The sequence below is a fragment of the Phacochoerus africanus genome, chromosome 8 (genome assembly GCF_016906955.1).
Source record: "Phacochoerus africanus isolate WHEZ1 chromosome 8, ROS_Pafr_v1, whole genome shotgun sequence".
NCBI lineage: Eukaryota > Metazoa > Chordata > Mammalia > Artiodactyla > Suidae > Phacochoerus > Phacochoerus africanus.
This window is the reverse complement of record NC_062551.1, coordinates 48,727,480-48,743,243: the sequence shown is the minus strand read 5'-3', so window position 1 is coordinate 48,743,243 and position 15,764 is coordinate 48,727,480. Positions and strand designations below refer to the sequence as shown.

General features: G+C 53.4%; 1 protein-coding gene across 1 annotated transcript; it reads left to right on the top strand.

Moving 5' to 3' along the window:
- The first annotated feature begins 6,370 nt into the window (after positions 1 to 6,370).
- SERTAD1 (SERTA domain containing 1) lies at positions 6,371 to 9,758 on the top strand. Its single transcript, XM_047792271.1, has 2 exons — positions 6,371 to 6,496; positions 8,703 to 9,758. The coding sequence occupies exon 2, from the start codon at positions 8,703 to 8,705 to the stop codon at positions 9,414 to 9,416; it is 714 nt and encodes a 237-aa protein (XP_047648227.1). The 5' UTR covers positions 6,371 to 6,496; the 3' UTR covers positions 9,417 to 9,758.
- The last annotated feature ends 6,006 nt before the right edge of the window (positions 9,759 to 15,764 follow it).

The following is a 15,764-nucleotide window of genomic DNA, read 5'->3' as shown; positions in this document are numbered from 1 at the left end:
TGGTGTTGCCTAAAGTTTCTAAACTTTAGTGGGTCAGTGGGAGGGACCTGGTAAGTTCCCTAGACTCTTGCACCTCTGCCCTGTCAGAGTTGGAACAGGGATACGAAATAGATCCTGGAGTTCCCGTCGTGGCTCAGTGGTTAACAAATCTGACTAGGAACCATGAGGTTGCAGGTTTGATCCCTGGCCTGGCTCAGTGGGTTAAGGATCTGGCGTTGCCGTGAGCTGTGGTGTAGGTCGCACACGCGGCTTGGATCTGGTGTTGCTGTGGCTCTGGCGTAGGCAGGTGGCTACTGCTTCGATTCGACCACTAGCCTGGGAACCTCCATATGCCACTGGGGAGTGGCTCAAGAAAAGGCAAAAAGACCAAAAAAAAAAAGATCCTGGGTTGCCATGTTTTCCATGGGAGGAGCCTGAGGTGAGAGGCCAGGTCACTTGCTCAGGGTCGCATAGCTGGGAAGGAGCAAGGAACTAGAACTCAAGTTCAGTCTCCCTCCAGAGACAAGAATTCTTAACTATTGTATTTGTTGCTTCGTGATAGATTCAGACACCTCAGCCACGTGGATGGACACAGGAGGGCAAAACAGGGGCCCGTGGGTTACATGTCAAAGGCTAGGGCTCTCTGACACTTAAAAGTCAACACTTTCATTGTAGAAAATGTGCTGCTGAGGCCCAGAGGAGAGAGAAATGCCCAGAGACCCCGTGTTACTAAAAGCAGATCTTTCTAGAAAACTGTTGGCTAGGAAGCAGAACCTAGGCTAGAGTGGTTCTGATGATTTATTTAGGAGATGTGAGCCAGGCTGCTGAGAGGGAGGGAGCGAGGCCAGGGAAAACACCCTGTGACAGACTGTTGCACTGGCTAGGCGGCCACAAAGACCTTCAAAGACAAGGCAGCAGGTATGTACACAGCATTAGGGACTTTTCTGGAAGGCGTGCGAGGAGGAACCTGTGTGTAGTCCACGAGCAGGGAAAGGAAGGGGATTTTTGCCCTTGCTTTCTGGCTTAAAGGCAGGTCCTCCTCCTGAGCATCGCATCTAAGTCTAAAAACACATCACTTACCACGAACAGGTGGGGCGGTCTGGAGAGGGGCAGTCTCCAGCCTGGAGAGAGAGCAGCTGGTCAAGGGCATCTCAAGAAGGCGCGTGAGGTCCCCGTCTCAATGTGGATGCCCACTGGATCATGTCTTTCTCCAACTTGAAACTTTGGTGACTTCTCACACTCAAAATAAAACCCCGACTTCACCGAGGCAGGCAAAGCCTGACAATCTTGCTCCTGATGTACCCAGTTTAATCTCATTCTCCCCTCCCCACTCAGCTCCCTGAAGAGCTTTTGCACTTGCTGTTAGCTGCCCAGAGACACTTCCTGGCTAGTTTCACCAATCCTCTCCTCTCACAGAGGTCTTCCCCGCCCTTCCCAGCTGAGCACATCTGGGCACACCTCCCCACCGCCACCACTTCGCATTGTTGGATTTTCTTTGTAACATCAATCCAGTCTCAAATTATGACCTTTTTATGCTTAGCCTCCTGTTGGAGTCCTCGAGAGGGAGGCGTTATGTTGTACTGCATAAAGAACTATGCTTGGGGAGTTTCCACCGTGGCTCAGTGGTTTATGAACCCAAGTTGTATCGATGAGGACGCAGGCTCGATCCCTGGATCCGGTGCTGCCATGAGGTGTGGTGTAGGCCGGCAGCTACAGCTCTGATTGGACCCCTAGCCTGGGAGCCTCCATATGCCGTGGGTGGGGCCCTAAAAGGACAAAAAACAACAACAAAAAAAGAACTATGCTTGGCACAGGTGGGCACAAATTTTTTTTTTTTCTGTTATTAAGAAGTCCCAACCTTGCAATGGCCAACCCTCCCTCCCACCTGTCTCAACGCATCTCCACCGACACCATTTTCTGATGTTCTTCAAACACACCATGTCCTGCCCTCAAAAGCTGGAATAGGAGTTCCCTGGTGGCTCAGTGGGTTACAGATCTGGCAGTTGTCACCGCTGTGGTGCAGGTTCAATTCCTGGCCTGAGAACTTCTGCATACTGCAGGTGTGGCCAAAAAAAAAATTTTTTTTAAATAAAAATTAGGGGATTCCTCTCGTGGCTCAGGAGTACCCGACTAGTATCCACGAGGAGACGTGTTTGATCCCTGGTCTTGCTCAGTGGGTTAAGGATCCAGTGTTGCTGTGAGTTGTGGTGTAGGTCACAGAGGCAGCTCAGATCTGGTGTTGCTGTGGCTGTGACTCTGGCTTAGGCTGGCAGCTGCAGCTCTGAGTCTACCCCTAGCCTGAGAACCTCCATATGCTGCATGTGTGTCCCCCCCAAAGGAAAAAAAAAGTAAATAAAAATTTAAAAATAGATGAGATGGGCAGAGAAGGCCTCACTGACAAGATAACACTTGAGAAAGACCTGAAGGAGGTGAGAAGTGAGCCATGTGAATTTGTGGGGAAACAATCCTGGCAGCAGGAGGAGCCAGTACAAAGGCCCTGTGGTCAGAGTGTGAGTGGCATGCTCTTGGGACCATTTGGAGGTCTGTGTGGCTGGAGTAGAGGGAGCAAGGGAGAGAGTACTAGGAGAGGAGTGAAAGTTGAGGGGGCAAATCACGTAGGCTCTTGTGGGAGTCCCTGGGGGGACTCGAGGTTTACCCCAGTGAGCTGGAAGGCACGGGTGGACGCTGAGCAGTGGAGGAAGTAGAGCTGATTCACTTTTACAAAGACCGTCTGCCCTATAGAGACAGGAGTGAAGAGGAATCCTGGAGCTTATTGGTACCACGAGGCCAGTATGAGGAGCACCCCCACTTTCCAGATGATCCAACTGAGGCTGAGAGAGGCCCGCTCCTGCCTTGTCAGAGAACGGAAGAGAAAAGTGGAAAGGCTGGCCCTTCAGAGGGAAGCGGGTCCCTGAGGGCAGAGTCCACAGTTCCCCAACCTGCCCTCCCCCGCTGTCCGCGGTGGGGGATGGGCCCCGGCCACGTCGGTCCCTCCCACCTGCCCACCCTCCGTGGAGGGGGGGGGCTCCCCGGGGAGCCCGGCCGGCGCGGGGCGGGGCGCTCCCCCGGCCCCTCCCTCCCCAGCTGACGGAGGCTCCTCCCCCGGCCTGCCCGGCCCTTGGCTTCGCTTCTGGTTTCATTTCCCAAGGCCCGTGCGCTCGCCTTCTCCCTTCCCCCAGCCATTTGAATTCCTGGCTCCTTCTCCACTTTCTGGTCTCAGCTTCAAGGTCACCTCCTCAGGGAGGCTCTCCCGGACCACCTCGGCTACAGGGCACCTCTCCTCCGGACTATGATCACGTCTTATTAATTTCCTTCAAGTCACTGAACAGAAGCAGAAATTATCCGCATTTGTTCATCTTCCAGGGTCTTCTCATGCCACTCAGAATGAGAATAAAGGCCCATCGAATCTCTAAAGGGCTGAAAACTTCTTGACCTCCTACCTCCCTCCGGTCTAAGACAGCTAGCACCTCCCACCTCAGGGCCTTTGCACTGGTCACTGGTCCTTCCTTCTGGCTGGAACACTCTTCTTCCAGAGTTTTACTGTCTCTCTCGTTTCATCAGGTTTCTGCCAATGTCACCTCTTCAGAGAGCCCTCCACGACCAGCAGCTCCCTGTCGCAACTGCACTCGCTTTCACTATTCTCCTGCTCAGCCTTTCACTTGTCACCTTCTAAGACACTAAATAATTGCTTTATTACGTTTATCGTCCACCTACTCACAATCAGGGATTTTTTTTCTTTTCTTTTCTTTCTTTTTTCTTTTTTTTTTTATGCTGCAGGGGCATGCAGAAGTTCTTGGGCCAGGGATGGAATCCGTACCACAGCAATGACAACACCAGATCCTTAACTCTCTAGGCCACCAGGGAACTCCAAGAGTTATTGTTTATAATCCTACTGCCATAACTTCAGTGCCTAGAACACTGCCTAACACAGAAAATGCTCAATTAATTCGTTTCCATATTTCCTTTTTTTGTCTTTTGTCCTTTTAGGGCCGCACCACAGCATATGGAGATTCCCAGGCTAGGGGTCGAATCGGAGCTGTAGCCACTGGCCTACGCCAGAGCCACAGCAACAAAGGATCCAAGCCGCGTCTGTGACCTACACCACAGCTCATGGCAACGCAGGATCCTTAACCCACTGAGCGAAGCCAGGGATTGAACCTACCTCCTCATGGTTCCCAGATTCATTTCCACTGCACCACGAAGGGAACTCCTCCATATTTCTTTTCTTTCCACGCTGTCCCTTTATCCATGAGAAGAGAAACTCTGTGAGGTATAGCCAGTGCTGTACCCTCATTGTTTACAACTGTACCTCAACACAGTAGGTGTTCAATACACATTAATCAAACTCCTCAGACTCCTAGGAGTTCTTCTTCCCTGTATGACCTGGAAAGAGCCACCTGGAGACTCCTTTTTTCCCAGGCCCAAAAAATAGGTTGTGAGAGAAATTATGCGAATTTGCCTAGCAGGGATCTTGTTCTAATTAGCATTTCACCTTTTTATTATTAAAAATTCCGAGTACATAGAAGAGATGGGAAAAAAAACGCATGTATTCTGTGCACCTGAATATTCTCCCATCTAGATTTAACATTTTGTCTCCTTTATCTTCATTTGCTTATCTGTATACGTACTTTTTTTTTTTTTTTTTTTGCTGAACCAAAGGAGAGTAAATTGGAGACATTCTACCCCTAATATAGTAGTTCAGCAGGCATCTCTCTCTCTCTCTTTTTTTTTTTTTGTCTTCTTGCCATTTCTTGGGCTGCTCCCTCGGCATATGGAGGTTCCCAGGCTAGGGGTCGAATCGGAGCTGTAGCCACCTGCCTACGCCAGAGCCACAGCAACGTGGGATCTGAGCCGCATCTGCAACCTACACCACAGCTCACGGCAACGCAGGATCCTTAACCCACTGAGCAAAGGCAGGGACCGAACCCGCAACCTCATGGTTCCTAGTCGGATTCGTTAACCACTGCACCACGACGGGAACTCCAGGCATCTCTTTAGATTAAGGATGCTCACTTATTAATCCATTTCACATCTAAGAGAATTTAAAATTCCACGATATCATCTAATATCCAGTCTATGTTCAAATTTCCCCAATTTTCTCAAGAATATCTCTCATAGGAGTTTCTGCCCACCCCAGCCCCCAATCGTGATTGAATGCAGATTCAGATGCCTATTTGGTTTTAATAAAGAAATTATATAGTCTCTGGTATTCTGAAATATCTACCTCCCCCAATCCCTTCTTGTGTTTTCTTGAAGTTGAATTTCTGGTAGGATAACCCCGTGGTGCTGTAGGCAGCCTACATTGTGTATTTGCCTGATTGTGTTTGTGTTTAATTTTTCACTCTCTGTTCCCTAGAAATTGGAGGTTGGATCTAGACACTTGAGATTGAGCATCCATTGATAATCGCTGTCTGAATCAACCAGTCTAGTTAGCATTTTTAATGGCTTACTTTGGTCAAGGGCTTTATTCACAAACAGTTCTTCCCATAGGGCCTGAAGAGTTAGCAAACGAGCTACTGAAGAAGGTAAGACCCATTGTCAGTTTAGCCAACAAGTATAAAACTACTGTCTACCTTCATCCCATCCGGCGTGTCTCCCCTTGAACTGTGCTATTACCACAACAGCCATTACTAAGAAAGGACACGTTGTCACACACCACTTCCAACGTTTTGCACCAATAGTTCTTTTTAATCCTTAAAACAACCCTCTGAGCCAGATGCTATTTGTCTGATTTTAGAGGTGGGGAAACGGAGATGCTCCTAAGAGACTAAAACATTTGTGCAAAGTCACACAGCTACTTAGGGAAGGGAGCCCAAGAAGGGGCTCCAGGGACATCCCACCACTCCCTTCCTAGTTCCTGCAACCACAATTGAGTACACCTGCCCAGCATCTGTAGTGTCTGATATAGTGCTTTTACAGAGACGACCTTATTTTAATTTTACTAACTCTCAAGAGCTAGGCAAGAAGATCCCCCATTTAACAGACTCAGAAATGTCAAGCGTCTTTCCAAGTTCTCACATCGAGTGAGAATTTGAACCCCGGGTCTACCTGGCTTAGAGTGTAGACCCCTGTTGGGGCTGGGTGAGTAAGAAGTTCAACTGCTGGAATTGGCGGGGCCGGGGGTAGGTGTGAGGGGGCAGCACAAAGAGAGACAAAAACGCCACCCTCTACCGTCCCACAGGGGAAAGAGCCACCCCACCTTCTCTCCCCGGTTCCTTCACGAAGCTGCCCGGACATGCGCCCTGAAGACCACTTCCCCTCCTTTCGAACCTGCCCCCTATAGGCCCCGCCCATCTCCGTCTGGGACCAATCCCTGAGCGGAGGGCGGGGCCGCCAGGGGAGTGGGCGGTAGCTAAGAGGAGTGGAGAGCCTGAAGTCGTGCGCTGGAGTCAGAACTCCGTCTCTCAAGCCAGGCGCCGGTTGCTGGAGGAGAGTGAGCGAGCAATGCTGCCGCCACCGCTTCCTGATTGGCTGCGGGTGGCTCCCTCTTCGTCCTGATTGGCAGTTTGTGAGCTGGGTATGTAAATGAAGGGAAGAAACCAGGGGAAAGAAGGGGTACTGGCCGCGGGGTCCTTTGGCAGGTTCGATCCCTGCGTCCGGCAGGTGCGAACCAGGGCTGTCTGGAATCGAGACGCACGGCCTCTAAGGGCCGTCCGCCCCAGCCGGGCCGGGTGAATCACGCCGCAGCCCGGGAAGGGGGCGGAGGCGCCGGCTCTCTGGCTCCGGCTGTGTGAGTCACCCGCCCCCGCCGCCGCTTCGGGAGGAGTCGCCTCCACTGCCTTCCGGAAGCGAGCGGAGGCCGAGAGAGCAGAACAGCTCTCTGGGCATTCCGGCTCGCAAGGTCCCGGGCGGCTGGCAGGAACGTTCACGCGCGGCAGCATAAAGGGTCCGGGGGGGTCTGAGGAGCCGGAGTCCCCGGAGGAAAGCCGTCCTGGGGCCGCTAGGGGGCGCCGGAACACGGGGGCGGAGTCGGGGGTGGGGGCTGAATTCCTGCGGTTCCGGACTCCCGGGTCGGCTGGGAAGGAAGAGAGGACCCAGTTTTGAGTAGTGTGAGCGGTCCGTCTTAAAGTCCTGATAGGCAAGAATCCCAGTACCCACTGTACTCTGCAGGCTGCCCGATTTAAAAAATCAGGTTGGGCCAGGGCACCCACCCCGGGCAAAGTGTGGGTTCTCAAACTTCTCTCGGTGACCCCTGTGCCTATCAGGATTGTCCGGCAAGCTCTGTCCATTCTGCCTCCCAAATAAATCCTGAATCGACCAACTTCCTTCCATGGCCACTACCGCCTTTTACTCCCAAGTCACCATCATCGCCCACCCCAAGCCTCCAATGGATCACAGTGCCACACTCTTCCAGCGTCCCTCCCTGCCCCTGCTCCCCAAAGCAGCCTAGGGGAAACCTAATCAGTCCACAACGCGACTCTCTTCCCTGCTCAGAACTCTTCAGTGGAGTTCCCGTCGTGGCGCAGTGGTTAACGAATCCGACTACGAACCATGAGGTTGCGGGTTCGGTCCCTGCCCTTGCTCAGGGGTTAACGATCCGGCGTTGCCGTGAGCTGTGGTGTAGGTTGCAGACGCGGCTCGGATCCCGCGTTGCTGTGGCTGTGGCGTAGGCCGGTGGCTACAGCTCCGATTCAACCCCTAGCCTGGGAACCTCCATATGCCGCGGGAGCGGCCCAAGAAATAGCAACAAAACAACAACAAAACAAACAAAAAAGAACTCTTCTGTGACTGCCCACCACACTCACAATAAACTCCAAGCTCCTTGCCTCTGCCTCCTCCCTGCCCCCATGTCGCCCTGTGTACTGACCTCAGAGTCTTTTTTTCAGTTCAAGCTCTTCCAGCCTCTAAGACTTTCTTTGCCTTTGCGGTTGTCCTTTATTCCCGGAATGCCTTCCCCCAGGTTCTTCCATGGCTACTTCCTTCTCATACTTAAGAGCTCATTTCAAATGTCACCTCAACATGCCACAGGCCCAGCCAACAAACAAAGATTGTCAAAGTCACCTCGGAGGGGGAGCCTTCCCTGACTATGCTCAGAACCTTTTGGTATCTTCCTAGCACCTTCTAACACTTCCTGTATTTGTTTATGTATTGGTTGTCTGATACTATTAGTAGGCACCCCAATAAATATTAGATTAAAGCATGTGAAACAGCTGCTTCGCAGGTTAAAAGAAAGTTTAGACTATTGGACATTTTACATGTTTCACTGAAGAAATAAATAATAGTTATATTAATAGTATTTATTTATGGGAGTTATTGTATATGTATTCACTGTTGTAAGTTCTTTTCGTATCTCACTTATTCCTTAAAAAACCTCTAGGGGAGTTTCTGTCATGGCTCAGGGGTAACAAACCCAACTCTTATCCATGAGGATGAGGGTTCCCTCCTGGGCCTCGCTCAGTGGGTAAGGATCCAGCATTGCTGTGAGCTGTGGTGTAGGTCACAAATGCGGCTCGGATCCCGCATTGCTGTGGATGTGGCCAGCAGCTACAGCTCCAATTCAACACCTACCCTGGGAACTCCCATATAATGCTGGTGTGGCCCTAAAAAGACCAAAAACAAACAAACAAAACCTCTTGGAAATAGATACAAATATCATTCATATTCTAAAGTTTCCCTAAGAAAGGCTAGGGTCAGAGAGGTTAAGTGATTTGCCAAAGATCACACAGCAGTTGTCAGAACTTCACGTTGGCTTTCCATAACTGACTGACTGTCCTTCCTTGCAGATGATGCTGAGCAAGGGCCTGAAGCGAAAGCGGGAGGAGGAGGAGGAGAAGGAAGCCCTGGCAGTTGACGCCTGGTGGCTGGATTCCGGCCACCCAGCAGTGGCACAGGCACCCCAGTCGGTGGCCTCCAGTTCCCTGTTCGACCTTTCGGTGCTCAAGCTCCATCACAGCCTGCGGCAGAGTGAGCCGGACCTGCGGCACCTGGTGCTGGTTGTGAACACGCTACGGCGAATCCAGGCGTCCATGGCACCCGCGGCTGCTCTGCCACCTGTGCCCACCCCGCCTACATCCCCTGGTGTGGTGGACAACCTGCTGACCAGCTCGGACGCCGCCCTCTCGGCCTCCATGGCCAGCCTCCTGGAGGACCTCAGCCATATTGAGGGCCTGAGTCAGGCCCCCCAGCCCCTGGTAGATGAGGGGCCACCAGGCCGCCCCACTGGGGGAGCCCCACCCAGCCTGGGTGCCTTGGACCTGCTGGGCCCGGCCACTGGCTGTCTGCTGGACGATGGGCTTGAGGGCCTGTTTGAGGACATTGATACCTCCATGTATGACAGTGAACTTTGGGCACCAGCCTCTGAGGGCCACAAATCCAGCCCGGAGGGTGGACCAGGCAAGGAGGAAGCTCCAGAGCTGGACGAGGCCGAGCTGGACTACCTCATGGACGTGCTGGTGGGCACACAGGCACTGGAGCGGCCACCAGGGCCGGGGCGCTGACCCCCAGGGATGGAGTGGTGAGCTGGTGTCCAAACTGAGCCTGGTGGCTGGACCAACTCTCCTTAAAGACACAGCTGGCTTCCCTAGAGAGGGACTTTGGAGAGAAGGAATCCTGTCCTGGGCAAGTTTACCTCCACCCTCCATCCCCTTCACTTCTGGCTGATGGGGGGAGTCTGGGATGGGCTCCTGTGATGAAATGCCAGGGCCTGGTGGCTGGAATGTGATTGGACCAGGCCCAGTGTTGAATTCCCAGAGGTCAAAGCCTGGTATCCCTTTTCCCTGATGTGGGAAGAGACCCCAACCAGTTTTGTGAAATTAAAGCCGGTCCTGGGAAGTCTCAAATCTGTGTACTGCTTTGTTTCTGGGCTAAGGCGAGGGTAAGATAATAACCTATAACATGGATCAAGCGTGGACTGCACACCCAACCCCAGCACCGTTCTAAGCCCTTGATGTGTGTTAACTCATTTAATCCTCATAACCAGAGGGGCATTATTATTATCCCCATTACACAGCTGGGAAAACTGAGGCTCCAAGAGGTCCTCTCTTGAAGAGCTAGGTTTCAAACTGTACTGCTTTTTGGTCTGAGAAGTAGACCAGTTGGGTCTGGTAACTGGCCCCCTTAGAAGACTCCTGGAATATACTCAGCCAGGTCTCCCTGATGTGCCTGTGTGTGTAGGTAACAGAGGTGGCGGCAGCAGGGGAGAAGCCCCAGGCCACTGTTTAAAAATGAAATCTTGTCCTTGTCTGGAATCTACTTCTGTGTCTTGGGGCCTGGGGGTGGGAGCAGAAGGGACCTTTCAGAATGAGCCAGAAATTCAAGCACAAACGCTGGAGGCTGGATGGAGCCTCTGAGAGCCAGCTCTCCAGGAAAATGGTGAAAAAACCAAGAAGACCAGCGACTTTTGAACCAAATCCACTCCCAGGTCTCCAGTCTCTCTTTGGGCAGGGGATAAGGGAGCCTGGAAGCTGATTCCGCAATAAAGCCACCGGAGGTTGGTGCTGACTTTATTTCGGAACAGCAGGCGATCCTGCTTTCCTTCCAGAAGAAGCGAATGCCCCGGCGAGCGGGGGCTACCTGCCTGACAGCCTGTGCGGCAGGGCTGGCCTGAGCGCCGGGTGTCTGCGCCGCCCCCGCCGTCCAGCCGCATTCCTGGCCCGCCTGGGAGGGGCCGCACACTCAGAGGCCTGGCACGGGACCCAGGCGGCGTCCTTCCTGGCGGCCGTGGGGGCAGGGCAGCGCCCCGGGTACGGGCCGGGGGAGGGGCGCGGCGAAAGCCGCAGCGGGGCGGGGTGGGGGGGGCGGGGCTCCCAGGGTCGGACCCGGACCCCAGGGACGGGCTGGACCGCGAATGCGGGAAACGTCGCCGAAGGGACACTAACATCGCGGGGCCCCGGGGCCTCCACTCTGGCCGGAAGCGTCGGGGAGGCTGTAGCAGGGGTGGGACGTGGAGGGGGGAGGAAGGCGGGCAGCTTCGATCCGCCCCTCCGCCTGGAAGGGGCGGGCAGAGGGGAGCTTCCTGGAGAAGCAGAGGAAGTCGTGACCATTTCTGGAAGTGGATGAGGTGGCCCCGGGAGGGGAGTGGAAATGACCCAAAGGGAGCTGGTGCCCAGGCTGAGGGTCTTCCGGGTGCCTGACTCCAACACCTGGTGACCGTAGCCCCTGGGCAGTGGTGTTCAGATTCGGTTTTGACCCAGACCCAGACTTTGGGAGTTTAGGCTGAGCTCAGCAATGCCCTCTGGTGCCCAGTCTGGGGGTCTGTGTGCCCCTGTCTTAGATTCTCTGGAGATCTGACCAGTGGTCAAGAAGTCCCCCGTGTGAGGTCAAGGATGCCTTCTCGTTACAAAACCCTGACGACCTGTCTCTGATGTCTCTGGGTGCTAAACGGGGATAATCTGTGATACCCACTGATGCAGACAGCCAACCCGTCTATCAGGGAGGCTCCCCTCTTCCCAGAGCCTCTGCGTACAGTTGCACGGGTTGTGCACTGTACATAGGCTCCATATTGAAGGGGCTACCACACATGTCTCAGGCACCATGCATTTCCACATTTATTAGGACAGTTTCTCAGGAGGTCAAGTGCCTTGGGGAAGGGGCATGGCTTTTGCACAAAAATACCATATGGGTTAGATCCGCCCTGGTCCCATCTCCCTGGTGCCCTCAGGTTTATGACAGCTCATGCCTGAGGACCTGGCCCACTCTCCCGTGTCTGACCCTTTGATTGTGCAGGCTCCCTGGCTCTGGTGTGCCCCTCCACCCTCAGGCTCAAGCCCAGGAGGCCACGCTACCTCAGCCAGCAGATTCCAGGGCCCACACCATTCCTAACGGAGCTGCCAGCCTTGGCACTGGGGCTGCTTTTCACAGAGCTTCTGTGTGTTCCCACCAAGACTTTCCCCAAGCCAGTTCCCCTCCATGTGCATTCTCAGGGAACCCCATCACACACCCGCTTGCTTCTCTCCTCCAGCACCTGGGAGAGCCGGCCTTGGTTTCCTTCTTCTCCCTCCCCCTCTCCTTCCCTCATTCAGCAAAGATTTATGGGTACCTACCTTGTGCCAAAAAGTTAAATCTGATTGCATCTTTCTCCTGCTCCAGGCCCTCAGAATGTATCCCAGTCTTCAGGGATCTGAACCTTGAAAACTAACCTTTTTTTTTTTTTTTTTTTTAGGGCTGCACCTGTGGCATATGGAGATTCCCAGGCTAGGAGTTGAATCAGAGCTGCACCTGCCAGCCTACAGCACAGCCACAGCAACGCAGGATCCAAGCCATGTCTGTGACCTATACCACAGCTCATAGCAATTTGGGATCCTTTAACCCACTGAGCGAGGCCAGGGATGGAACCCACATCCTCATGGATACTAGTTGGGTTCGTTACCGCTGAGCCACAGTGGGAACTCCAGAAAATGAACCTTTCAAGGCTCGCCTTCCACCCCTGTCCCACTCACTCATTCAGTGAACACTGTCTGGACACCTATGGTTTGCAGTCCCGGTGCGGAAAACTAACAATACTTAGTCAATGACACCCTAAGCCACAAGATGATTACTGCAACAAAACCTGAGGCTGTGTTGAAAGCCAGACTACCTGGTGTCTGAAACTCTGCTTTGCTATTCTGTGGCTGTGTGACCCTGGGCAAGGTACTTAACTTCTCTGGGCCTCAGGGACCTCACCTGTAAGCTGGGACTGTAGCAGTAACCACCTCAGAGGGCTGTTGTCCTGAGGGGAGAGTGTTCTAGGCAAAGAGACAGCCTTCTGTATGCCTCGGATGCACCCCAAAAAGGGGGGGAGGGAAAGAATGAAGAGCTCAAAACGAGGCACTCACGTAAGCTGGATAATGGAGGATGTGAAGGAGCTCCTGCTGTGGCGCTGTGGGCTAAGAACCTAACTGCAGTGGCTGGGGTTGCTGTGGAGGTTTGTGTTCCATCCTCGGCCCAGCTCAGTGGGTTAAAGGATCTGGCATTGCTGCAGCTGTGGCTCAGATTCAATCACTGGCCCGGGAACTTCCATGTGTCATGGGTGTGGCCATTAAGAAAGAGATAGAGAGGAGAATTTCCGCCCGTGGCTCCATGGTTAACGAACCCAACTAGTATCCATGAGGACGTGGGTTCGATCCCTGGCCTTACTCAGTGGGCTAAGGATCCCTGTTGCTGTGAGCTGTGGTTTAGGTTGCAAATGTGGCTCAGATCGTGGCGTAGGCCAGCGGCTATAGTTCCCATTCAACCTCTAGCCTGGGAACCTCCATATGACAAAGATGCGGCCCTGAAAAGCAAAAAAAAAAAAAGAGAGAGAGAATGTGAAATGGAGTGAGGAACACCGAACAGATGAAATTGAGTCCACAGAGATTTGTTCAAACAGTAAGAGCAATTCCAAGTTTTCAAGGCATAGTCAGAGAAAAAATGGAGATTGATATTTGTTTTCAAAGAAAATATTAAAAAAAAAAAAAGAGCTAGGGTGCAAGGGTTAAGGGGTGAAGGACCCTACAATCTTTTCAAGAATCTGGAAGGTTCTGGGTTTGCTTGGAAAGAAGGAGGAAAGCGGTGAGTGATGGAGCTGGCGGGGCTGGCAAGGACCAGGGCACACAAGGCCCTGGATGGGGGACTTTCTTTTGTCTTTTTAGGGCCGCATCTGAGGCATGTGGAAGTTCCCAGGCTAGGGGTCACATTGGAGCTGCAGCTGCCGGCCTAGGCCACAGCAACACAGGATCCTTAACCCACTGAGCAAGGCCAAGGATCGAACACATATTCTCATGGATACTAGTTGGGTTTGTTACCGCTGAGCCACAGTGGGAACTCCTGGATGGGGGACTTTGCAGGCATGGAGGTAAAGGTTTAGACGTCAGCGGATCTCTCTGGCTGCCGTATGGCCGTGGTGGTGGGAGGGTGAGACTGGAGGACCCAAGTCCAGCGGGGAGGCGCTGGGAGACGCCAGGAGAGATGCCAGAGTGGACAGGCTGTGGGGGTGATGAGCTGTGATGGAGGAGGGGCCTAGGTGAGGCCCAGGGCTCTAGCCGGGGGATCTGGGGACAGTGGGGCCACTCTGGGATGGTGGCTGGGAGGAGGAGCAGCTCTGGGGTTGACACTGAGGCCAGAGAAGGGCACAGCGGGTGCGAGGGATGGGGGACAGCCAGGGGAAAGCACCCAGGCGCCAGGCCCCCAGGGCTGGAGCTGAGTAGGGCGGGCAGGGGACCGGAGCCCACAGAAAGGACGGGGCGGAGGGAGGTATCAATCTCCCTGGGCTGCACTTGGTGGGACAGGGCTCCTGCTGGGCTCAGACTGGGTTGGGAGAGGGTGGTCCCTGAGGACAGCCATCCCCCTCCTTCCCAGCCCTGCAGGATGTCCTGTGTTTATTGAGGTGGCCTTGGCCGGAACCCAGACCCGGGTGCCACCCCCTAAACTCCACTTCCCATGGCCACACCCCCCTCGGGTGAGGAAAAGCAAGAGAAAGAGGAAGAGATGAGAAACAGAGACGCAGAGAAGGAGAGGTAAAGAATGAGAACAGAGACAAAGGGAGAGAGAGACACAGAGGGAAACACAGACACAGAGAGAGACGTTGTCCTCCGCAAAACTCACAGCAACACAGCAAACTAGCAAAGGAGGCTTCCTTCGCCTGCTAAAGGGCAACTACAAAAAAAAAAAAAAGTACAGCTAGGAGTTCCCTGGTAGCTCAGAGGGTTAAGGACCTGGTGTTGCCACTGCTCTGACTCAGGGTCGCTGCTGTGGTGTGAGTTGGATCCCTGGCCCCAGAACGTCTGCCTGCTGTGGGCACAAAAAATGTACAGCAAACGTCTTCCTTTGTGACAAAAGACTGAATGCTGGTCCCCTAAGACTGGGAACAAGCAAGGATACCTGCCCTCTCAGACACGGAGGGAGACAGGATAGCCTGCTCCTTCCTCCTTGTCTGTCTGACTCTGAACTGCGAGGGGTGAATTTTCTTCCCAGCTCCAGCCTGCCCTGTAGTCAGACTCTTCCCACCCTCAGTTATTACAACTTAGCTCTGACTTTGTCCCTCCTGTGGGTACCCAGGGCCCTCAGGACAAAGCCTCAGCACCTCCTCAAGGCCCGGCTGCGGCCCTCCCCTCAGCTTCCCCTCACTCTCACATTCACCAGTTTCTCAAAGGGACCCTTTGCACGGGCTGCTCCCTCTGTCTGAAACCCATGCTTATTCATCAACCACCGTGGCTTTACATGAACTCCTATACATCATTGTTTTTCCTTTTTTTTTTTTTGTCTTTTTAGGGCTGAACCCATGGCATAGGGAAGTTCCCAGGCTAGGGGTCGAATCAGAGCTGCAGCTGCTGGCCTACACCACAGTCACAGCAACCCGGGATCTGAGCCGCATCTGCAAACTACACCACAGCTCACGGCAACGCCGGATCCTTAACCCACTGAGTGAGGCCAGGGATCAAACCTGCATCCTTATGGATACTAGTTAGGTTCTTAACCTACTGAGCCACAACGGGAACTCCATCTTATATATCCTTCGGGTGCCTGCTCAAACATCACCTCTTCCAAGAAGCTCTCCTTGCCCTTTCTGACAGTATCAGAGTGCCAGGCCCCTCTTACAGACCTGGATCCATTTCTCAGAGCACTCGGCTGAGTGTGTAATTACACACTCGCTTCACTGGTCATTTCTTTAATGTATGCCCCCTTGTGGACTATGAGTCCCGTTGAGGGCACAGTCACAGTCTGCTGTGTCCCCAGCAACGCCCAGCCCAGGGATGGATACAGAGGAGGTGTCTGCGAATAGCCGGTGAATAAATGTACAAATGAGAAGGAGATAGAGGAGTTTCTGTCGTGGTGCAGCGGAAACAAATCTGACTAGGAACCATGAGGTTGCAGCTTTGAACCCTGGCCTC